General features: G+C 52.8%; 9 protein-coding genes across 9 annotated transcripts; 4 read left to right on the plus strand and 5 right to left on the minus strand.

The window, feature by feature from the left end:
- Nucleotides 1-4,701: 4,701 nt before the first annotated feature.
- On the plus strand, nt 4,702-5,508 carry CABS01_12044 (SIS domain-containing protein; the record flags this gene model as incomplete). Its single annotated transcript, XM_060545398.1, has 1 exon — nt 4,702-5,508. The coding sequence occupies one exon, from the start codon at nt 4,702-4,704 to the stop codon at nt 5,506-5,508; it is 807 nt and encodes a 268-aa protein (XP_060396914.1).
- Nucleotides 5,509-7,449: 1,941 nt separating this feature from the next.
- CABS01_12045 (major facilitator superfamily transporter) lies at nt 7,450-9,388 on the plus strand (the record flags this gene model as incomplete). Its single annotated transcript, XM_060545399.1, has 3 exons — nt 7,450-8,225; nt 8,285-8,420; nt 8,474-9,388. The coding sequence occupies 3 exons, from the start codon at nt 7,450-7,452 to the stop codon at nt 9,386-9,388; spliced, it is 1,827 nt and encodes a 608-aa protein (XP_060396915.1).
- Nucleotides 9,389-9,703: 315 nt separating this feature from the next.
- Nucleotides 9,704-10,783, minus strand: CABS01_12046 (uncharacterized protein; the record flags this gene model as incomplete). Its single annotated transcript, XM_060545400.1, has 1 exon — nt 9,704-10,783. The coding sequence occupies one exon, from the start codon at nt 10,781-10,783 to the stop codon at nt 9,704-9,706; it is 1,080 nt and encodes a 359-aa protein (XP_060396916.1).
- A 2,070-nt stretch (nt 10,784-12,853) lies between these two features.
- Nucleotides 12,854-13,819, plus strand: CABS01_12047 (uncharacterized protein; the record flags this gene model as incomplete). The annotated part of the gene is made up of 1 exon (XM_060545401.1): nt 12,854-13,819. One exon carries the CDS (start codon nt 12,854-12,856, stop codon nt 13,817-13,819), a length of 966 nt encoding a protein of 321 aa, XP_060396917.1.
- A 1,079-nt stretch (nt 13,820-14,898) lies between these two features.
- Nucleotides 14,899-16,707, plus strand: CABS01_12048 (ribosome assembly protein 4; the record flags this gene model as incomplete). The annotated part of the gene is made up of 2 exons (XM_060545402.1): nt 14,899-15,326; nt 15,384-16,707. The coding sequence occupies 2 exons, from the start codon at nt 14,899-14,901 to the stop codon at nt 16,705-16,707; spliced, it is 1,752 nt and encodes a 583-aa protein (XP_060396918.1).
- A 242-nt stretch (nt 16,708-16,949) lies between these two features.
- Nucleotides 16,950-17,238, minus strand: CABS01_12049 (uncharacterized protein; the record flags this gene model as incomplete). The annotated part of the gene is made up of 2 exons (XM_060545403.1): nt 16,950-17,114; nt 17,182-17,238. The coding sequence occupies 2 exons, from the start codon at nt 17,236-17,238 to the stop codon at nt 16,950-16,952; spliced, it is 222 nt and encodes a 73-aa protein (XP_060396919.1).
- Nucleotides 17,239-17,774: 536 nt separating this feature from the next.
- CABS01_12050 (methyltransferase domain-containing protein) lies at nt 17,775-19,399 on the minus strand (the record flags this gene model as incomplete). Its single annotated transcript, XM_060545404.1, has 9 exons — nt 17,775-18,020; nt 18,093-18,435; nt 18,492-18,581; nt 18,643-18,655; nt 18,711-18,744; nt 18,808-18,871; nt 18,930-18,971; nt 19,037-19,179; nt 19,283-19,399. 9 exons carry the CDS (start codon nt 19,397-19,399, stop codon nt 17,775-17,777), a joined length of 1,092 nt encoding a protein of 363 aa, XP_060396920.1.
- A 906-nt stretch (nt 19,400-20,305) lies between these two features.
- Nucleotides 20,306-21,416, minus strand: CABS01_12051 (uncharacterized protein; the record flags this gene model as incomplete). Its single annotated transcript, XM_060545405.1, has 2 exons — nt 20,306-21,133; nt 21,195-21,416. The coding sequence occupies 2 exons, from the start codon at nt 21,414-21,416 to the stop codon at nt 20,306-20,308; spliced, it is 1,050 nt and encodes a 349-aa protein (XP_060396921.1).
- A 516-nt stretch (nt 21,417-21,932) lies between these two features.
- On the minus strand, nt 21,933-23,073 carry CABS01_12052 (epoxide hydrolase; the record flags this gene model as incomplete). The annotated part of the gene is made up of 2 exons (XM_060545406.1): nt 21,933-22,734; nt 22,817-23,073. The coding sequence occupies 2 exons, from the start codon at nt 23,071-23,073 to the stop codon at nt 21,933-21,935; spliced, it is 1,059 nt and encodes a 352-aa protein (XP_060396922.1).
- Nucleotides 23,074-23,880: the final 807 nt, after the last annotated feature.

Raw genomic sequence — 23,880 nt, forward strand, 5'->3', positions numbered from 1 at the left:
AAACTCAAAATGATTGAAAATCCAATCTTGCATGAAGATCCGGCCGGTGTTTGCCGGAGCCTCAGATGTTTGCGCACACGCACTGGCAGGCCCAGACAACTCTGTACTCCATCAGGTAGTCTGGGATATCTACAATGTAGGGGCTCGTCGCAGCACCATGTCTCCTACTGTACCCGGCTGGATATCCGATAGTGATATGGAAAGAAAGCGGCGAATCAGTTCGTCGACAATGATGCTATCCCTTCCCCTGCGTTGCCGATAACAAACAGATTGCTGGGGGTTCAATCCAGTGTTCTGAACTTCCGTCAAGTCTGTTCCCGAACGAGCGCGCGGCAAGCTCGAGCCACAGCCGGTGGGTTGGCCCTTGGGCTGGGAACAGGATTGTTGTCCACAACATCCGCGTACTCAAGGGGCCGTCCTTGCTTGCTTGCGTGTTGTGGAACCTCTTGCGTGAAATTGGTAACTGAGCCGCCTTTTGCCCAATGCCCAGTTATCACATAATCATGCAGTTTGTGAGCCGCGGTGCAAGGTGAGGGAGTGAGAGAGTCAAAGAGTGCCATCTAGCTTTGGGCTGTTCACCGCCGCGCCGCTGGCTGTGCTCGCTCCGTTCCCCCCAAGCGCGCCCACTTCCCGACTCTCTGGATTCACCGAAGGGCTGAGCGCAAATCAAGGAAGAAAATTTCTATCAGAGTAGCACTCAGCCGCGTCAATCCCGTTATGATTAAGGTTCTATGGTTAAGGAAGCCACGTCAGATGAACATCAATGATTGCTTTTTACTACGTTGAGTCCCGTAGTGGCGGGCAATGACGTGGTTGTGGACGGCAATCAATGTAGCTTGCGCAAAAAAGGGGCCCAACAAGCAAATACTGGTGGTGACTGTAAAGTTCAATGCTACAGTAAACACTTGAATGGTAAAGCAACCCCCCACCAGCCCGCGGGAGGCGCGTCTTTCCTTACTTGCACTCACAATTCATTCAAACAGAGTTTGGCGAGAACCAGATGGCACCTGCATGCGCTAGACTGTTAGCGGTCGATAGCATATTGATGTCTGTATGACGGGGCGGCCATCTGGGACGGTCCTGGAGACAGATAGACTGGATGGAGACTTGAAGTTTTGGAGTTTTGGGGACAAGAGTCGAACGGCCGGAGTCGACCCGTTGCCCCGGAATTGAGAGACAAGACAATACTCCACCACCCATCTCGGTAGTTGAGAGTGGTCAAGACTTTCAGACATGCTTGACATGGACGAGAAGGAATAAGGAAGGAGGATTCAGGAAGACGCAACGACCAGGTCCTGCTGCACTGTTGTCAGCACAGTACAAGCAGGGTACGGCCGACCTAGCCGTGTTGGGGGAGACGAGAACCTCTCAGTAGAGAGTGAATGTATGCAGAAACTCAAAGTTGCATACTGCTGCAGCTTCATCAGTGGAGAGAGAAAGGAGCCCGGGCCATCGATAACGTTCCGCAGCCGTCCCGTCAGGACATCATTGGGCCTCTGCACATGCTGGGTCTTACACAGGTGCAGAGCCATCTCTCCAATTTTATCTGAATCCCCGTTTTGGATCCTGTTGCCAGTTGGGAGGGGGGGGATGCCGTGAGAGAGTTGAGACTGAGGCTCTTATCACGGCCGGTGAGGACGACAGCCAACAACTGCCGATGATTTTCTCACGGGTTTCACAGTTGGGTGAGGGTCGGCAAGGCGCGCGTTAACAAGCACCCGTTCGTCATGAGTCCGGAAAAGCCGTGATGGGCGCAAGTCCGGGCGCCGGGCGCCGTCCGAACCAAACCCCCAACCCCAACCAGGCACCTCAGCACCAGCCAGTCATTCCATCATCCTGTCTGCAATAGCTGCCATCTTGGGTGACATGCGACAGCCGTTTTGAGACGAGGTGAAGTGGACGTGGCTTTTTCGCGCTTGTCCGATCTGATTCCCAGAATAGACACTAATGGTTCGTGTCAATAGGTAGTATGTTCCTGGTTTCGGTTGACTTTCTTGATGAAGCCTGAAGGTGAGGCGTGGAGGGCACATTCACAGTGTCGACTACATTTGCCAAGAAAGGAAATAGAGTCGGGGTCGCCTCAGCCCTCGTAGACTGCGAGACAACCCCCTCCAGAAAGTGCTACGTTGAACCGATTTGCGAGCAAAAGAACAGATGAAGAGACCATGGGGTGCAGATCCAAGAAAACGGCTCCTTCAGATAAACCTCTCTGCTGGACTAAAAATTGGTCCGTTGTACAGGTAAGTTGGGGTAACTGAGAGCCAAGACTAGCTAAGGTGTGAGAGAATGGTGATCATAGCCGAGCACATGCAAAAACCACTTTACTGAGTACTCACGAATCCGAGTTCCTCGCCATTGACTTTGAGCACTGGAGTTTTCCTCGCCACTACCTGCAACTTGTGCAATTTGTCTGACTCTCGGGTGGGAGGGGAAGGGAAAGTAGGGAGGGGGGCAGGCTATCAAGGCTCCCCTGCCACCAGATCTAGCAGAGAACAGCACAGACGGCAGCTCCCGACCAGAAGGTCGGGTCAAGCCAAGTGTGTGAGTAGAAAGTTAATGGTAGTGCTCGAAAGCCTCGAAGACGTGTGGTGTGTCTTGGCCACCAAGAGGACCCAGGGACTAAGGACCGAATGTCACCCTTGAACCCAGCCCCGACTTGGCCAGAAAGGAGTCGATCAACGATGACTGGACAGGGGCATGAAACTGACTCACTCTTGTTCTCTCTCTCCTCCAGGGCCCCCACCCTTCTTCTGTGGCTGGTGAGAGTGCTCTGTAAAGTTCAGGGACTCCAAGAAAGTAAAATGTCACCTCGAAAGGAGGCTCTGCCATGTCAGCTTGCGTCTGCAGCTTTCTGGGCGCCATTTATCGGTTAAAGCTGCCCAAAGACAGCTTAAGCCCCGATGCGCCTAGACGCCATCCGCCCACTCCTTTCGCTGGTGTGACCCTTTCCGCCCATCCACTTCCCGAAGAGGCGAAGGAGCCCCTCCATCTCCCATATTGCGGTGCCACCGGGGAGGACGGCAAGACGCTCGTTAGCGCGCGCACACAAAGAAAAAGACCCTCTTCAAAATATATTCCGTTTCAATGAATAGGTATCCGTAATCGCCTTGTCATCGCAATTGTGGATGACGTTGACTCCATCGATATTGCGTCGTCTTTTCCTTAGTGCGGCTGAGAGCGAGTTTCCTTATGCCCAGTAGGCCTGATGATTGAGACAGGAACGGTTTCAACACGTAGTTTTCCTTCTAGAAGAAGCCAAATAAGCAAGAAACTCACCTTGAGTACGACAGCGTCATCTGAAAGCTTCTTCAGATGAGGTTCGGCACGTCAGGGAGCCTGGACAACATTGGATGCGATGCAAGGGGACCGTATGTCAGAGTCAGACACCTTGCCGTGCTACCAACGGCGGCCAGCACGTGTCCAGCCTAGCCACCCAGCGTCTAAATCTATGTCCAACAGGCGGCTATCTTGGCGGGAGGGGGCCATGGCGTACCAGGCGCAGCTCGAAGGGGATCACGACAGCTGTACGTAGAATGACAGGAATTAACGAGGGGGGCGTTTAGAAACCGAAAAAAGCAATCTACGGAGAGATGCGTCTAGCGTGGATTGATAAACATTAAAGTTTGGCCCAGCTTCTCGCCCGAATCAGGACGCCACGGACGCCCATCAGATTGATCAGAGGGGACGATCTCTTGTCCTGGTTAGACGGAGATGAAGTGAGTTTGGGGGAGATGGCCAAGACCTGCAGATGTCCTCTTCTGACCCTTGCCAGCATGCAGGTACACCGAGGCCCAGAACCCAGGCTCGACCAGCTTTTCTCTTTGATATCTACGAATAATACACTATGGACGGTCCACGGGATATCCACGTCGTCCCGTCGCGTCGGTGTGGCTTGACAAACCCCCCATCCCGTCCCGGAACAAATCAAGACATACCACCGATGAACCGAGGTGGGAACTGATAACAGCATTCTCGCGGGATGAGGTGGCTTACATTATGCAAAGTCTGGCATATGCCTGCTCTTCGGAGGCGCACGAACCCTCGCGTCAGGTTTCCTATTGGATTAAGGGGAGGGGGGTTTACCAGTCTTGGCCCGTTGTTTATTGTGGGCTATTTTGAGACTGCGACTTCGTCACCCTTCCCACGCCTTCTTACCGCGGCCAAACGTGCATGTCCAGAGTAAATGAAAGGGCTCTCTGTGAGCTTGTACCCCCCCGACACGGTGAAGCATGGTTCACCTTGGATACCGCTTCGCTGTGGAAAAGGACGCCCACCCTCTGTCATGAACTTTGACGGCAGATCGCCCATGATAGGCTCGAGCCAGGGACCTCCCTGTGCATCAAATTGAGGATCCGCTTTACGCCCAACGACCAAACTCCTCTTTTTTTCTAGGCTTACAAGTTACACTAGACTGAATATACTGGAGATATCGATGGCTCCAAGGTATCCGATGGATCGAGCACCTTTGATCAGTATTAAAGAGCGGATCTTCCTCTCTCCATCACGGGTCTATCATCAGCAAGATCATCAGCTTCACTTTCCAACCGCCTTTCTTCTTCTCATCAAACATCAACAGAGTTGATTAAAACAAATCAGAGCCGGGCTCCATTTCACTGCTTCACTTCTTCCAAGCAACAGAAACATCGAGCCTCACCCGCTTCTTTCAACCTTTTCTCCCTTTTCCACCACACATATTTCAAAATGGTTCCTCCTCGCTCTGGATCTGCTATGGGCATGCGCAGCCGCGGCCCCGTAGAGCTCAACGTCAACCTCGCCAAATCATATGAGATTCGCGGCCCCAAGTCACCCATGCCCAGATCTCCTCTCCGCGACGTCACCCACGAGGACCGCAGGGCCTCATCATCATACGAAGACCGGCTCGATGGCGCCATCCACGTCCTCCGCACTGAGGCAAACGCCCTCATGGCCCTTACTCAGCTCTACTCCTCCGAGCGCGTCTGCCGCGACGGCTTCTACCGCTCCGTTGATGCTCTTGTCCGCCACCGCGATCACCGCGGCAAGGTCGTCTTCATCGGCGTCGGCAAGTCTGGCTGGATTGCGAAGAAGCTCACTGCCACCTTCAGCAGCTTGGGTCTCCCCGCCGTCTTCCTTCACCCCACTGAGGCCCTCCACGGTGACCTGGGCATTGTGGGAGAGTACGACACCCTCATCATGATCACCTTCTCCGGCAAGACCCCCGAGCTCATGCTCCTCCTGCCTCACCTCAACAAGAAGTGCCCTCTCATCCTCCTCACTTCACCCACCAGCATGGAGACATGCGAGATCGCAAAGGCCCGCCCTGATCTCATCCTCCTCCCTGCTCCCATCCCCGAGTCTGAGAAGGATACCTTTGGCGTCTCTGCGCCTACCACTTCTACGACCATGGCCATTGCCATGGGCGATGCCTTGGCGTATGTTGCTTCAAAGGAGATGTACTCATCGGTATCATCAGTCTTTGCAAAGAACCACCCTGGTGGCGCCATTGGCCAGGCTTTCAAGACAAAATAAACAGCCACTTGGTTGTCGACTTTTGTATTGAGAAAAGCTTTCTAGTGTTTTGAGGCAGGGCGTTGTCGGATATCAGGGAGGACTTCACAGACGTTAACGGACAGAGTTCAAATTGCTCATAAGGCGTCCAATCTTCATTGTAAATATCTTGTTCGGATTCGGGATTATTAGGCAAAACTAGCGGTTTTCGGGGACTCCATAGACTTCATTTCTTATGTTCGATACCACAATTCGATGATCATATCTCGTATTATCTCTCAAGTTCAAACATACCTCTCTTCCCAAAACGATGTGCCATACTCCGGAACGAGAATATAGACTGCAGGCATCTCATTTTGCCATCTCATTTCGATACAAAGTATAAAATGGAACTAAGTGTACTCGAGATGACTTCATTCCATGTACATCTGTTTCTTAGAAATTATTCACGCTTGGCATAAACATTGAATCCAGTTTATCGTACATCTCGGTGGTGCTACGTAGGGCATGTTGCATTTGTCGCCACACTAATGCAGGGTAATGGCGAGATCATCAATCCTCCCTGAGGAGGTGAAGATCGATTGATCGATGTTTGAAAAGTCTCGACTTTGGGCCTCCTTGTTTGCAAACACCTCACATCAACGTACAAATGTGTCGTTGCACATATCCTGATACTTCATCCACCGGCCCAGTGATACCTCGCCAGGCACTCTTTTGCCGTGCCGTGATGCCGACATAAGGCTAGGTAGTACATATTCCATAATCCCCTCAAGTCTCAGCAAAGGAAAAGATCCCAAACCCAGAGTTTCTTCTGCGGAGCATATGTGCCACACGGCGTGAGCGGGTGGATGAATGAGTGCCGTGCTTGCCTCTCTTGCCAGAGATCTGGGACTGACACAACCCACACCCACCCACTGTCACAAGTCAAAAATCTCCATGAGTTTGTTTTGCCTTTGCTGCCCAGAACCCAGAACGGCAAGTGAGTAAGAGAAAGAGAGAAGCAGAACCCCGCTTGTCCGCCTCGACTGGAGTTGGCACCTGCAATCTCTTTCACACAACAAGTTCTAGACGCCGCACCTTGGTTCCCTCAGATCCTGTCGTCCAGTCGCCCTTCCTCCTATCATTGGCAGACGACGGACGTTGACCCTGCCATCTCTACTTGAGCCCCTGCAGGATGATCGCCCGTGCATAGCCAGGGAATATTCCTTGAGTACGGACCAATCGACCGACAGGGGCTTCCTAGTCTTATCCCACTAGGAACCTCACCAGCGTCGCATTGACTCGATCCAACGGAGGGTACGTACTCCACCCACACACATTCGGGTCGAAAGTCCTTAAAACAGTTTGATATAACGCCAACCCGTAACGGCACGTGGGGTTTGACGCGTAGTTGCCGGGATAGGGGGGCATGGGCCACCCGAAAGGCTTTCCTTTTGGCACATCATCTTTGCGGCTTGCCCGCTGCGGTCGTCCGTTGTGGGCACCATCCCATCCCTCCCCCGTCGCGTCTCGTTGATTCAGGAGTCCTCAGAGAAATTAATAATTCCTGGGTTATCGCTGCGGTGCCGCCGATCCGCACCCAAGGTGATCCTAGTCGATCACCGGCCCTGGGGTCCCCAAGCATGATGATGAGCTGTGTTCATCATCAGCCACCCCGAGCTGGCGGCTACAACGACGTATGCCATGTGGGGAGGGGGGGCGTGGGATGTAAGGCCTGCGTTGCTTCTTAGACGCTGCCCGTCAATTATCCAAGACATGCGTAGCACAGCAAGCGAGAATGATGTGGTTCTCGCCCCTTGGACTTCATGGTCCTGATAGGGTCGGTCCCCGTCCTCGGCGGGCTCCTTTCCCTGCCTCTTGCAGTTATCACTCAATGAGGCCCATCATTGACAGGAAAACCTCCATTCCCTCTCCTTCACTCACCGCTACCAGTCTGGAAGCTAGCAGTAATGATCCATCACCATGTCGGACTCTCTCCAAGTGCCTGACCCCGCCAGGCTACAGTTCTACCCTCCAGGTGGACAGAAGCAGACCAGATTCGCTCCTCTCCCACCGAGACCACCGCCGCCTCCTGGTAGGCACTCCTTCATCAATGCCAGGAGCTCATGGATGCGAAGAAGCCAACGCTTCCAACCTCTTGGACTTGAACCACCACCGTCAGACCGCTTCTCCCGCTTGCCGCGGCTAAGCAGGTTATCATACTACCCCGTCGCCAACGAGTATATCGAGGGTGTCTTCAACGAGAAGACTGCCCTCCCTCCACGATGGTCCTTTTACGTGCCAGACTTTGACTTTGATGTCGAGGACTTTAAGAAGTATGACGAGAAGCCAGAAAATGAAGACGACGAGGGCCCGCCCACAGCCCTCAAGGCCTTCCGTGTCGACTTTTGGGATGGAGACCCGGATGACCCAAAGAACTGGTCGACGGCCTACCGTGTGCTCGTCGTCGCCATGTTTGCCTTGACGACACTGGCTACGGGCATCTACTCGACGGCCTACTCCAGTGGTATCACCCAGATGAGCCAAGAGCTCAACGTCACCAACCCTTCACTACCTCTCCTTGGTATCTCTCTTTACCTCGTCGGTCTTGCCCTTGGTGCCCTTATCATGGCACCTCTGAGTGAGACCTTTGGCCGAAGACCAATGTACATTGGCGGCCTGACAGTATTCTTGGGACTGATTCCTCTCGCCGCACTGGCAACCAACTTCACGATGGTCATCGTGGCACGTTTCTTAGGGTAAGCCGCCTTCACATTGTTCCTTCACTTATAAGATCAGTTGCTCACACGAACTCCAGTGCTGTCGCGGGAAGTGTCATGCTTTCCAACGTTGGCGGCTCCATCATGGACATCACGAACCCCAAATACTTGCCGCTGGCTATGTCAGTGTACTCATTTGGACCCCTCAACGGTCCCGTCCTCGGGCCTCTCATGGTAAGTTCCAATCACTCAAGTTCCTCGGCCCAGGTCACTAACAATAATGACAGGGTGGATTTCTCGTTGAAGCCTTCGGCTGGAGATCACTCAACTGGATGTCATTGATCTCAACAGCCGTCGGAGCTCTCTTCATCATGACCGTCCCAGAGACGTACCGGCCTACACTTCTGAGAAAGAAGGCTGCTGCAAAGCGGCAAGAAGAGGAAGACCACAGATACTGGTCCGACTTTGACGACACCGTTCCTATCTTCCGCAGGATCAGGACGGCCGTGTCCCGTCCCTTCATCCTATCTTTCACTGAGCCCGTGCTCATGTTCTGGAACATTTACATATCTGTCATTTACGCCATCGTCCAGTTGGCCTACGTCGCATTTCCTATTGTCTACACCACCGAGCGCGGCTGGAGCGTCGCCATTTCTGGTCTCGCCTTCCTCGGCGTCTTTGTCGGTATCGCGCTAGTCCTAGCCACCGAGCCGCTTCTCAGAAAGCTGGTCAATCGCCAACCCAAGAACCCGGAGACTGGCCAACAGGAGCCAGAGGCAGTCGTCCTTCTCATCTGCATCGGTGCGGTCCTCGAGCCCGTCGGCCAGCTCTCATTCGCTCTGACTTCCCTACCCATCGACATCCCCTTTTACTGGAGTGTCCTATCTGGTGTCCCCTTCGGCTACGGCTTCGGCCTCGTCTTCATTTACGGAACCAGCTACATCTCAAAAGTCTTTGGCATGTACGCGACCTCCGCCTCAGCCGGTAACCTCGTCTTCAGATCTATTCTGGGCGCCGTGTTGGTGCTCGTCGGCAAGAGCATGTACGCCGCCCTGACACCGCGCATTGCGGGCATTACGGTCGGTGTCGCCGAGGTCGTGCTCATGCCCGTCCCCTTTATCTTTTATAAGTGGGGCAAAAAGATTCGGCAGAGAAGCAAACTTATTCAAACTTTGGAGGAGCAAGCGAAGAAGATGTCTTAATTTTTTTATCCCCTCTGTACTACGGAAACCGGAAAGATACCCCCTTTTCCTATGTCGAATACTGTACTGTGAACCAGTCACCAGTTACATTCTTGTCAAATAGCCTTTATTTATCAAACATCTGTACTTAGAACCTCGAGCGATCAAAATGTGTAGAATATAGATAGAATCATCATCATTATCCAAAAGTCCAATCTTGCCTCCCATCTTCTATCTCATCTCTCGTACGAGTACATGTAGTTACTGCGTCGTAGATTGCACGCACAGTCGTGAGATTTGCGGTCATTGCAAACTCGTAAGGTACATGTAGTTTTCCTATGCCGAACAAAGTTGCAGCCGCTCTTTCCAACACATTTTGACCCACTGATTCTGTGTATATCGACACGGCTCTTCTGCAGGGGACAAATTACTCGCAGGGCTCGCAGTGTTTGTCACACCCCCCGTCCAAACATTTTCCCGCAGCATCCTGAGCGCCACTGAGATATTGAGAAGCTTCTGCTTGTCGATAATCCTCTCAAACAGGTCTTCTACCTCATACCGCCGTGCGCTCACCGCCATGCTCTCGCAGCCGAGCACAAACACGGGCCAAACCATCATGGTCGCCGCATGCGTGTCGAGCGGCACGGCGGCAACGGCGTCGGATAGCTGCTCCACCAAAGCCAGGGGATGCTTTGTGGGACGTTCGGCTGCCAACGTGCTTGAGTCACCCTCGTCCGCGCGGAGCAGGAAGATTTGTGTTGCCAGGCTGTGGGCCCGGGCGGCTGCGATGCAGGCGTTGGCATCGCGGATTTTGAGACTCGTTGGCGGAGCCGATGGATCAGTATTTGGATCTGGCTGATGTTGAGGAGGTGGAAGATCTTGGCAAGCTGATTCAAGTTTTTCTAGGAGATGACATCGAGAAGAGACAAAGTCCTCGGGCATAATCATCGTTTGGAAGAAGTCGTCAACCAGCGAGGCTGCTGCTCCAATCACCGGCAAGATGCGCATCGAGTAGCCGAAAACAATGTCTGGCCCATTGGCGGCAGAGTAGTCTTGACATTTTGGGAGGATGAGATCTTGCCAGGCCTGCTCGTCAAAGACCGGGTGTGTTGCGCAAGGTACGCAGCAGAACGTGTCGATGTAAGCCATCATCTTGACGTTCACTGCCATCATTGGAGTGTCCTTTTCGATTGGCCAATTTGGGGCCACTCTCTGTCGTAAATTGTGTCTTTCTTGCATTTGCGCTTTAAGGCCTCGAAGAAGAGGGATGATTGATGGTGTATGCGACCCTTGCATGATTTCCATGCCAACGAGCGCTGCTGATGCTGCAATCGCCTCTTCACTCAAATACACTGGGAACGACGTCTGAAACTGGGGATTCGATATGGTTCTAGGCTGCTTTACGCAGGCCACCATTGTGGAGAGTGCTCTCTGTTTCCTTTCGAGAGTTTCTGCATGTTTGAGCTTCCCGAGTGCGTAAAGATGGGCGGACCCGGCAGCCAGGACCGCTGGAAGAAGGATGGAATTTTCCTTCCAGACAAAGGCAAGATATGGTTGCCGTATGGTAGCGTATTCTTCAGGGTTGGGATATACAAGATCCGGCAAAGAGTCGGCCCAGTGTCTGAAAATGAAGGCATCTGAGGACGAATGAAGTTTCGGGCCCACTGACAGACTGCGTGCTACGGATGTCGGGGGGATAGCTTTTTTCCTACACGCGGCCGACTTTTTTGATGGACAAATCGTCAAAGAACTTCGGGGTTTGATGACGTTCTTGCTTGCAGATTGGCTATCCGGGCTGATATCGCTAATCTCAACCCATTTCAGATGTATCTGGTATCCGACACACTCGACACCACGACGCTCGCACTGCTTGCAGAACGGGCGCGCCTCGTCGCACTTGATACGGGCTGTTCGACATGTCCCGCATCCTGTGTCAAGAGCAGAGAAAAGTTAGATCCTACGCCAAGAGACGGTAGAAAGAGCCAAGCGCGATGAGACTTCGACGCGTTTGTCAGCCTCGTCGAGTGCGGGTTGACGAACCGTTGCGAGAGCGCCTGTGAGCTTGAGCAGCCATTGAAATCCGCCCGGCATTAGCCGATTTTGTGAGGTGAGGTGAGGTTTTGTGCTACGTGTGATGTTGATAGAAACTTCCCTCCCCCCAGACCAAATTGCAGGTGATTTGAGTTCGTGATTCCGGTGGGATAAGATGATACAGGTCGTTGAACTCAACCTGAGTGGTTTGTGCTGATGCAGAATTGTAGATGAGAAGAGAAACGCGTCTAGCCATGACCAGATTAGGAAAAAAGAACGACTCCTTACTCGCCAAGATGGCGAGGTGTCTTGGTTTTATGTGCTCCGCTTTCATCCGGTTCCGACGACAAAGCGGCAAGTGGAGACCGCTATGAGGTTGTAACCAATAGCAACTACGTAACCGAGTCAGCAATGCCGTCGATGTTGTCACTAAAACATAACCATGACCTTGAAGATATGTTGACATCTTGGCTTGTGCTGAGTTGACTTTTCTGTATTTTTGGTTACATTCTCTAGCTGTGGCCTCAGTTTGTCCCGAGTTGACGGGTCATTTTACGATACAGTTCAGACCTTGCCAAGCTTCTATCCACATGGCTGGGGCACATTTGGTACCCTAAAGATCTAGACTTTCTAATGCAGCATGGGAAGGTCAGACCTAGTCAGGGTGGGGTTTTACCGACTACGGAGTGGATTCGAAGAGATCGCTGCTTCGTGAGGACTTGAGCGGGCATTCAACGTTGTAATGAAGACGTCGATTTTGAGAAAGTTCAGATCTGAGTAATACGTGTTGCCTCGTGGATTCATGGAGGAATGAGGGGGCGCTTACATTTTGAACTAAGAACCTAGCGGTATCTGCTAGAGCGCTATTTCGCCCCACAAATGATGTCTGGCATGAGCTTCCATCATGGTATCAAATCGTCAACTTCATAGATGTACAATGAAATGTCATCGACTGCTAACCCAGCCAATCAAATTTAAGGAAGATCCAGAATGTTACTGAGTACAGGTATCTTGAATGGACCAGAATTGACATTCACAGCGTGCGCTATAATAATCCATACAAATAGCGTAAGTCGTAAACTGCAACCACCAAGGTGAATCGGATCCTGATTTCTGGGCATATGCAAAGTTGTGACATTTCTATCGTTTGTGATCTTATTTGCCTATCAGAATCATTCCATTTAATTGCACCAACTCACAGGCGAATCCTTCAAAGAGACTGCATTGGATATGAATCCCATGAGAGTGCTGACATGGTAAACTAAAATCTGACAGGCTGATTCTAGACGTTGACATTGGTTGGATGCAAATTGTCCCTTGTTGTGCTTCAAACACATTCGACTTCGCCATGCTGATCAATATCATTATCACCATAGTACTTATTGACGTTCCCCCCGGCAATGACCAATTCATCTTTGGTCGCGTACTTACCACCACCATTTCTCAACCCCCATCATGGACCGCGCGAATCTCATCGCAACACTCGCCGCAGCGAGACAAACCCCCAGACGACCTATCGTAACCCTCGCAAACTGCGACAACGCATGGCTCATCTCTATCCCCAGACCTGCAGGAGCGACCGGTAAAAAGGTCTTTTACCATATCTTGCAAGACCCTTGGCTCTTTGGCGTCAGCGACATGCTCATTAGCTACTTCTTGCGGCTGTCGCTCAAGGAAAAATCGGTGCTAGAAACCATCGAATCCTGCGAAGATTTAGTTCGAGAGATTGAGGAGGCAGTCGGGGGCTCCAAGGAAGACGACGAGCACTGGCTCGATGCGGTGACCGTCACCCATACCAATCCGGATCACCTGCACCAACCGACGCTGCGAACCTTTGATCCATCACTCAAAGTCCTTGCCGTAGAAGACGCCGCCACCACGATCTCTGCAATGAAGCACTTTCACAACGTCCACGTTCTTCCGGACTTTGTACGTGGCCAGGCGTGGCCCGCTACGCCAGAGATTCCCGAGTGGTTGTCCATCTTCCGGCTTGAAGACGAGACAAAGAAGTACCCGAACCTTTACCATGCCATCGTCATCAAAATCGCAGCTGCGGATGGAAAAGACGAAGTCATTTTGTACAGCCCTCACGGAGTTGACCCCGGTATCGTCGAAGCCGCCATGGAGATGAACCCCGACGCGAAGGTTATTGCAATGACGCACCCAATCAACGAGGCTGGCGTTGGACTCAAGACCAAGGGGGTAGCTAATGCTCTGAAAATCCAGCGGAAGCATTCACCAAAGTATTGGATCCATTGCCAAGAAGGCATACAGTATACCGGGTTCTTGACCTGGTTCTTCGACTATGGAGACAAGACTTTGGAAATAGGCCTGGAGGAAGAGGCAAGGGAAACCGACGAGGAGCTTCCTAGACCCAACTACGTGACTATCTCGAACGGCGCAGGGTTTGTTCTGGCATAGTTAGGGATATGCGAATGAAGTAGGCATGGAGTCAAATCGGTCGTCCTCTGTTTGAAGCTTCATCACGCAACCAACTACTTTATATCTGCATTTCTAAATAAGCCAACGGAAGCACAAGTGACTTAAAAAGTGAATGCATAATAGGAAAAAGCAAAATCGGTATCATGAGGGTCTCAAAAGCAAAAAGACTCCTCGACGGGGAATTGAACCCCGGTCCCCTGCGAATCGTGGGATTTCCCCGGTGACAAGCAGATATCCTCACCACTAGACTATCGGGGATTGGTGGATGTTGACATCCAGTGATAGTTGGTTGGATGGGGAGGCGTCTAGCAGACCTATAGATCTATGTCCGTGCTTAGTAGAGTGGAGGTGCCAGAAGCCCTCAGCCAACATCAACTGAAAGCCCCAAATTGTCGTCAATAGAGCTAGAACGCAGTACGATTCAGAGACTTTGTAACCACCTTCAATAGTCTGTTGCAAGAGCAGCGCGAACACGAGAAGTTGCCATGGCTAGTGTTGAATTTGTAAGGCGACGATCTCAACACGCGGGCAGCGCGCGGTAAGGTAATGTGCCGCACTCCCTGATAATCTTGTGAGAAGCCGGCAGCATCCATCCCTAATTCACCCACCGTGGCATGGTTGAAACCAGGTCACGGCATACATAAAAGATGACAACATGCAAGAATCACCGGCAGGATCAGGATCGCATGGGTGGAACAACGGGAGAGACGACGCAGCCCTACCTGTAGCACAGTTAATGACCTTTGGTCCTCATTGGAGAATTGTTAGCACCGGTAGTGACACCACCACAGTGGCGCAAGGTCTCTAAGAAGTCATCTCAGTGAAGAGCACTAAACCAAAGAGAAGCTCAAGTGCTGACTGTGCCACGACAGATCTGCACTCAAGTTCCCCTGACATCATTTGGCATTCCCAGCCTTGAGCATAGCCGGTCCGAAACTTGGCTGCCTGATGGGGGGCAAGTTAAGCATTTCGCTAATTCATAAGCGCGACAACTGCCGCCGCGGAATGAAGCTCAACGCCATGTACTCCCAAGACATTCGATCAAGTATCACACCATCATGAGCACGTCAGACGCCAGCAGTGTCAATTCAGAATGCCATCAGCTGCAAGCCGGTCTGTCACCGGCCACCGCAGCTTTACGTGACTTCACTGCGACCCATCCTGAAGCCGAAGCACAGCTCTCCCCCGTGCAAGAACAAGTCCTCTCACTCTCGGACAGCATCGTCGCACTTCGACGCAATGTAGCGAGTTGCGAAGGAGAGGACCAGCTCTTGAGCGAAATCCGATGCGTCCCGGCATTCTGCAATGAGGTCATCAGCCAGATCGTAGGGTCTGTCACTGACACGGGACCTGAGAAGTCCCGATGGTCGCTGTCTCGGCGCGGTGACGATGCGTGGAGGAGTGCAGCCAGCCGCGCCTCGGCCCTCAACTCACATTTGACCACGGGCAGGAGGACAATGGGCCTGGCGGTTGATGCATTAGACCTGTAAGCTTGCCCACTCAGTTGCTTACGAGATGTTGGTGAGATACTGAGACACAGCAGGGTCCGACATCTTCAAAGAGCAGAGGAGGCCGGCGAGTCCCCTCCATATGCTACCAGCGCGATCCTCCAGGAGATCAACTCCATCAAGGAGATCTTGAACCGACAACCCGCATCAGACCAGAGCATATCGCCACAGAAGCTCGCCGGGTTCCTCAACTTCCTCCGGACCTTCATAGACAACCAGTCGACCACGGTTCCGGCATCAGACATGGCGAGACTTTCCGTCACCGCCGACAACGCCGGCTCTTCAACCTACTCCATGTCCGCCGCACCAAGCGTAGACGGAGACGTGAACCCATACCCGACTCTCCTCGCACCAGCTCCCGCCCACGCCACATTCCGTCACGTCGGCAAGATCACCATGAACCTGGAAAAGGAACCTGTCGACATCCGCTTCACCTCCGCAACAGACCCGACCTCCTTCGCCGTCTCCAACTTCTTCAAAGACATCAGTCTCTTCGACGCCGCCTCAGGAGAGCGCAGGCGCACCATCAAAGTGAAAGGCGTGAACATGGTCTTCTCCCCGCTGATGGACCTCGTCGCCGTAACGACGGAGCACCACGATGAATACGTCAACCGGTTCCCTAAGCCGATTCTAACCTCACACGATATGGTCCACTTCGAGAGGCCGGCCCTGTACGTCGTCGAATGGGTCAACGACAACAGTCCCAATGCGCGCAAGTTCATCCTGCAGTGGCATGGCATCCGCGCCTTTTCCTTTAGCCCCGACGGCCAGCTTCTGGCAATCAAGGGAGTACGCAATCGTGTCGAGATCGTCACGGCCGCCAAAGGGCAGGGGTACAGCGTCATCCGCAGCCACACTGATGAAGTCACGCACGCGGAGTGGACGGCGGACTGCACCAGGCTCGTCACCGCGTCCAAGGACGGGACGCTGAGGATCACGAATGTCGAAACTGGCCGGAACATTGCCAAGATCGAGATGGAGGACTGGAGGAACCCGCTCCGGCTTGCTGTGAGCCCGGTGGGAGTGATTGCATCGGTTTGGGGCAGGACGGTGACGATATGGGACCCTGAGAGCGGCGCGATGAACAGCTACAACCTTGAGACGGCAAAGGGGAGCGAGGGCGTCCCGTTGGCGATCTCACCTGACCTGCGGTGGGTTGTGTACCGGTCAGACGATGGTGCTGATGCCACGGATCTGGCGACTGGAAAGGTGGTCTACTCAGCGAGGTTAGAGTCTGGGTTCGCGGTGTCGGCTGCCTTCTCTGGGAATGGGCAGTACATGGTGGTTGGGCGGTGTTTGCATGGGCACCATGCCAGAAATGATTCTGGCATTCTCAACGTGTGGGAAATTCATACTTGACGTGATATTATGAGCAAACGAGATACCTTTAGTCGTACGAAGTTAGGTCATTCATATGAGTAGAACCACTCAGGATTAAAACTGAGCTTGAACGCCATATACAGCTTTGATCTGCAGTATGTCTATCCATTTCCCTCGAGCGTCAGAAGCTTTGCACATGCGATATGAGCTACCTAACAAACTGAGGCTCTGTTCGCAGTCCAATGGAAGAGAACATGAGGCATTGATGGCGCATCGTTGCACTACCAGTCCTTTCCACCAGGATAGTCCTCAGTGACAGCGACATCGCGCTTCCAGGGCTTTCCACCTGGGGAGCCACCAGCGCCGTCAACGACAGCGTCATCGCGCTTCCAGGGCTTTCCACCTGGGGAGCCACCAGCGCCCTCAACGACAGCGTTGTCGGCTACCTATACGTTGACTACGTGTTAGACACAGGCACTATGAACTCAGATGACGGCCAGAGGGGAAACGGACCGGCGCGGCCATGGCCAGTGATACAATAGCGGCAAGGGCGAGCAAGTTGAACTTCATTTTGCCGGCTTCGATGTTGCAAAGCAGAGTGAGATAGTTGTGGTGATTGTTCAAGTTGCCCGGATGGTTGAAGATGATACGAAATTCGGTGACAGAGTAAGCAGGCTTAAGTAGCCTTCTTTTATACTCATTTTCGGCGACGGTTCATCTTCAGCGATGCTAAAACTTGAAATATCTGAAGCCATCGTCAACCTCCACGTAACATCGAGACCGGCGGAGTTCCACCTCGAAGCTCGAACAGCTCACTCAGCACCCTGAATCCTGTGCTTTATAGAAGATTCACCTTCCAGATGCGGATGCCCTTGCCTTACTGAGCATAGTATAAGCTGATTGAGTCGGCTCGACCCGACGCACCTACGGGTCACGTTCATCTCTGAAGTGTGAGCCTCGGCGGCTAGACTCCTTTCACAATGAGACAGGAGCACGCCAATGTGGTGGGAAGGCATCCAATTCGATGAACTCTGCTGCATATGCTTATTCACGCTCGCTAGCTCAGATGAAATCAAGAGTAATCAAGGTAGTAGCGAAGAGCGGGACTACGCCTCGGTCTTCAGAGGCTTCTGTCCCCAGACTGCTCTCTGGCGGTAGTACCCATGCAGCTTACCAGACCGGATCTCGCGACGCAGCTGCGCCGCATAGATGTGGATTTCCTCACGGGACCAAGTCGACATGACGTTGGCCATGAAAAGAACGTAGCCCTCAATGTCCGACAGGAGCGTCAGCTGAGCCCACTCGCCAATCTCCTTCTTCACCTCGTCCTTTGGCCAGTTGCCGATGGGGGCCTATCATTTCCCATGTCAGTCTTTCCTCTGATACCGAAAGCGCAGGTCATCCTTCAAAGGGCTCTCATCTACCTTATTGTTCCACTCCGTGATGCTCTCAAAGCCAGCGTCCTCCATCGACGTCCTCTGCAAGTTCTCGTCGAGGACCCGGAACGTCCGACCCATTTTCCGGCCGCCCTCCTCGAAGAACTTACCCCACTGGCCCAGCGCGCTAGTCTCCGGGACGGTCCCGTCGTCGCTCATAATGGCCGGCGAGACCTCGAAACTCTCCAGGTATCCGCCCGGCTTCAGGGCCCTGTACGCCTGCTTGAACAGCGCGGGCCAGTCCGCGATGCTGCCGACCAGGAAGCGGATGTGAACATAGTCAAAGGACTCTGGTTCGAAGGTCCATTCGCGCGTGCAGTCGTCAATTTCACTGTGTGGGGTCATCAACGGCACCAGCTGCTGGATCTTGACGCTTCGAGTACTCACAACTTCAGGTTAGGAGGAACCCAGCTAGGTTGGATTGGGGAGATGTCCGTTCCAATGACTTCACATTCGGGGTTCTCGTCGGCAAAATCACTATACAGAGTTCAGCCTCTTGCATCACATACTCATGTCGAATTTCTGAGCAGGGACTTACATAGCCCAGATACCTACGATGCCGTTAGCCTGACTTCATGAGCCGAGAATGACATAAGCGCCGCTCACCTGTTCCTGTCCCAATATCCAGCGCTTTGTTTAGCTATTTAGGGTTTCGTTAGTTCAGGCCGATGAGCAAGCCACCGCCGATGAGCCCGTCACCTACCTTGCTTTTGTCTAGCGGTGCCAAGTGAAGCTTGTCGCCCATCGACAAGGTGAGTAAGTGATGGCTAATGACCGTCAGCTTCGACCTCTCACTTCTTTCGTCATTGGCGGTCTCCATCTCACTTGATATCCCAAGCCTCATTCTGTTGCTCATCGTTGCTCCCCCTTTCACAATCCGTTAGCGGCAACGCTCAAAACGCTCAGTTCTCTCAGCCCGCGGGAGGCACTACCAATACTGGGCGTCGCCAACCTCGCCGTGGAACGTCCTCCCGTGAATTTTCCGGTACTGCAAGATCGTAGAGGTGATCGACGCCGTAGAGCTGGCGTTGTCGTCGCCTAGCGCAGAGTCGGCATCGTCGTCGTTAGCAGCGTCCTAGCGGCCTGTCAATCATCAAAATCCCGCGGGCGGCCGCCGTTGAAAGGGGGGGCATGTAGAGAATCTACGCCCCCGCGGTGGAAAAAGGTGTCTAACTGACTCGTGCCGCTTGCACCCAGTGCTCAGCCGGTAGAATTCCAGCCGCTGCGTTCGCCGCAGTCTCCTGCTGCTGCGCCGTGGCCGCGGCCGTCTGGTCCTCGTCTCCCTCGGGACACATTTGTCGGATGGTATCGGGGGGTTTGCACTCGCGATGTGAAGCTGTACACTAGTCGTGTCGTCGCAGGGTTTCCTGTTGCTGTACCCAGATTCCGGGTAACTGTTGCTCGAATCCCGGGAGGAAAGGGAGAGAGTGTGTAATTCTGAGACTGAGAAATCGAATTGCTTAAGCGGCAGCGGGAGAGGGTGGGAACTTGCCCGCCACGAGTCACGACAAAATCCCCGGTCCCTGTTCCCCTTCTTCAACGAGCTCGGAAAACCCCACAGCGGCCGGGCAAAGCGCCTGGTCGTGGACGTGCGCACGCCTTGTCGCCTCCAATTCTTTGGGTGATCAGTCAATTTTCCCTTCACCGCATCAACACCATCCCTATCCCCGGGCGGGGAGGGGGCGGGCGGATTGGATATGGTCTTCTGCTTCGCTTCTCTTCTCCAACCCGTTGGAGTCTTGGAGAGCATCTCCTCATCTGCCGGTTGTCAGCTTCATGTCAGCTCCGCCCGAATTTTGCAGCTTTAAGCTGTGCCATGGCCCATGGTAACGTGTCAAGCGATGTGCCAAGGCCGCTGACCAAAGGTGTAAAATGCTACCATGTTCGGCCCTCATCACCAGAAACGACCGGAAGAGGGGCCGGGGATCGTCAGCGGGTAGGCCAACCAGCTGAGGACTCGCGGCATTTGCCAGTGGATCTCGCATGCAAGAACCTGCAAGGAATAGCACTCATTAATGATCAAGAACCTGGTTCTCCGCGTGCTCAATGGTGACTGCTGTGACCTTGACAGCATGTACATGTGTTGTACGGAGTCGGCCGCTCAAGACCAGGAACGAGGGGTGGCCGACGGGGCCCTAGACTTCTTCAAGAAAGCATCATCTCATTTGCTAGGCACAGATAATAAGGATATCTCTCCGGCTCTAATACGACGCATTCAGTCGCATCTCGATGTACTCGCGGCTGTTTATCGACTCGTACTTCTTCGGCTTACCGGGGCCGTAGCAACCCGGCACGCAGTCTACCGTCTTCTCCTGATCAGCGCCGATAAAGTACGGAATTGAATATCGTGCCCGGGTCACGCGGTCACCGCTCTCGTTCGTCTCGAGCGGCGGCGCTCGTACACGATGCACAGTGGACCGCAGAGTGTCGTTGCTCCACCGCTGCATGAAGTCGCCAATGTTGACCACGATCGTCCCAGGGATGGACGACACGGGCAAGAATCGGCCCTCCTCGTTGGGGTCCTCTACCTCGAGGCCGCCGACCTCGTCCTGGAAGAGGAGCGTCATGGAGCCAAAGTCCGAGTGCGCTCCCAGCCGCTCGACCCTGCCGGCGCGCAAGAGCTTCTCCTCGACCGGCGGGTAGTGGAGGAGGCGGATCTGGTTGTCTTTCATCACATGGTAGTCCCGAAAGAAATCTTCGTCCAGGCCCATGCCGAGAGCCATAGCACGGAGCAGGTGGAGTTCGAGCTGATAGCAGACCTCGTAGAAGTTGTTGAAAAATGACCGAAACCCAGGGAGCGACTCCTCGGGGAGCCAGATGTTGGGCAGGTGATCATCGTCCTCGCGCCCAATCTCGTATGATTCCTTGAAGTCTGGGATTTTCCTCAACTCGCTGATTTCTTTGGCGTCAAATACCATCTGCGACACCTTTTCTCGGCCAATGCCGGAGTACCCGCGATGCCACCATCCCTCGGGTGGATGCGGCGCCTTGTCCTTCTCAGCCTGAGGGAGGGAAAAGAATTTCTCACTCTAATCATGGAATTATCAGCATGGACAGCGATGAAGAGAAAGTCCGTTCTTGTAGACGAACCCACTGGAAGGCGGACTTGATGATTTCCTCGGGGATTCCATGGTTCTTGACATAGGCAAAGCCCGATATTCTAAAAGCGTCCACAAGACTCTTGCCGGCATTCAGTGCTGCTTCAGGGTTGGTGCTGTCTTTCAGGGCACTCAGGTCAACGAGTGGAATGTTAGACCCCCCACCTGTTCGGGCAACAGAGGCTTCCTCGACGACCGACGGTGAATGAGGCATTGTCAATTCAGCTCTGTTTCATGGAGTGACGGAGTGACAATTGCGAGGAATTTGGATAATTTACACACTTGAGCATCGATAAGATATGTTCCCCGCCTTCTGCAGGATGACGGAATGACGTAGATCGGCACACGAGGTTATTCACATGCGAACTGACGCACCGTGCATGCTATGCATCCAGTCAGCAAATTGACCAAACACGCCAGACTAGCTCTTGACTTTGACTTTGAGTTAAACATCTTTCAACGTCTACTCTGTTAGTCATTCATATGATTGGTGTTCTTAATTTCATCATGGAGCTAAGCTCAATGTATTACAAATTCCCCGGCGTCAATGTTTACCCACTGCCATTTGAAACACTAAACGACTATGTTGGCTTCTCTCTTATTCTCAATATGTACAGAAGACTTTTTGAACTCTATAGACATGGCAGGTGGCACTGTTACGGGTCTAATACAAAGGCGCAAGGTTGATGATGGCCAGACGCCTGTGCTGGTTCATCGCCTCATCTAGCACCTACACGCAGGGCGCTCCAAGACCGAGCCCTGCGGTAAGGTTCAAGGAAGCATTGCCAAACACCGAGGTTTCTAACCAGTTTCCAACATAGTTTTCAACCTCGAGAGGCTTCTGCCACCTTGCCCAATGCCCGCCGTCAATCTCACCTCGGCTCAAATTGTCAAAGTACGTTTCCATTCCTTCGGATAGAGACGGAGGCAGCGTGAGATCTTGGGTTGCAGCGATGTACAGCGCAGGTTGCTTGAACTTGCCGCTGTAAGTGGTATTGTCAGGGATAAGCACCCGCTCATCTTCCCAATTCAGCTTGTTGTTACGGTACTCGTTGAGCGTGTGATTAATTGGCTTTCTGGTGTATTCTTCGACATAAAAGTCAATCTGCGCCTTGGTGAGAAGCGGCGTGTCTGTAGTCACAAGGTCGAGCAGATCAAAGTAGAATCCGATGTCTGTGACGTTGCTGGGTTGCTCGCCATTGGGGCCAATCACACCGTAGACGTTGTTCAGGATTTGTCGAATGCGCGTTGTGTTCTGGGCATCAGCCGGCCCGACATAGTCCGCAACGGCATCTGTACGGAATTGCTGCTGGTATTTAAATCCAGGCCACTCGTATGCGAGGTCCACAAATGAGGCCGTGGGAGCTGCGAAAGGCGTGTTGAGCACGTAGAAGGCGGCTACGAGGTCTGGATGCCAGATGGCGGTCCGATAAACCACTGCTCCACCAAAGTCGTGTCCACCGAGGATGATACGAGAGAGACCAAGTTGGCTTGCGAGTGTGGCGATGTCGTCTGCAGCGCGCTTCCAGGTACTATTTAGGTTCAAAATGATTAGTTTCCGCAGGCTCTAACCGATCCAACCTCTGGTTGACTCCTTAACGCGTCGTAACTTACTAAAACTTGACATCCTCGGGTGAATCAGTCCCACCATATCCAATCTTGTCCAAAGCGACGACGCTCAGGCCCTTGGAGAGGAGGAAGGGAATATGGTTGGCCCAGCCCAAGGCCAAATCAGGCCATCCGTGGACGAGGAAAACAGTACCAACAGACTTTCCCGAATCAGGCTCTGCATGGATATATCTGTATTGAATACCGTTGAGATCGGCCGTTTTGAAATGGAGCCTGGAGTCGAGAGTGGCAAGAACGTCCATCTTGTGAGACTATGTTGGTTTATTATGACTGAAGGTTGATCAGGGTGAAGTTGGCATTGGAATCGGTGATGGTGCTTGATTCAAATGTTCTGTTTCGTGAGAGGATGATCAATAATTATAAATTCGGTCTTCCGTGAGAGGAATCGACTCTCCCAATGCAAGACCGTGTAAGCTACTAAGTGAAAGCGCCATGTCATAATGATACGGCACAGTCGCCATCTTAGAGTCCGTATGGCCAGGCCCTGAGCCCGCTTAGTGAGCTACTCGAATTCGTCCGAACTCCCGGGAGCCCCCCGTTAGGACCTGTCATCAGTAAATCCCTGCAAGGTGGTATGAAGATAATAGAAATATTGAAGTCGATTAGAAATACATGCGAGATCGCGAGAAGCATCCCCGGCGACGTGAGCCTATCTAGATCTCCTCACAAGACAACGTACACTCCTGGTAGTTGTAATGTCCCATTATGAGAGAACCAAAATTGTGTTCAATCTTAAGCAAAGTTCCATTCTATTTACTAATTTTCATCGATCTTTTTTTTGGGTCTTTGCAGGTCGTTCACAACTTGAGCGTCTAGTCTTCTCCACCGAGTTCGATCTTAAATCAATTCTGATTAGTATCGACTCGCATCAATCTGGAGTCATCCCGACCGATCTATGAAGACTTACAAGGTTACTAATACATATATGCCGCTGTTGATGCCCTTCTACAAGGTTGTGGGTACGGCGGCTGCAGCTTCGTTCCCGGTATGTGCTCTCTGAGCAGAATCTGATTAGTATAGACACACTATTCAAATTACCCCGGCGGATG

Source organism: Colletotrichum abscissum, assembly GCF_030869225.1.
Source record: "Colletotrichum abscissum strain IMI 504890 chromosome Unknown Scaffold_35.1, whole genome shotgun sequence".
NCBI lineage: Eukaryota > Fungi > Ascomycota > Sordariomycetes > Glomerellales > Glomerellaceae > Colletotrichum > Colletotrichum abscissum.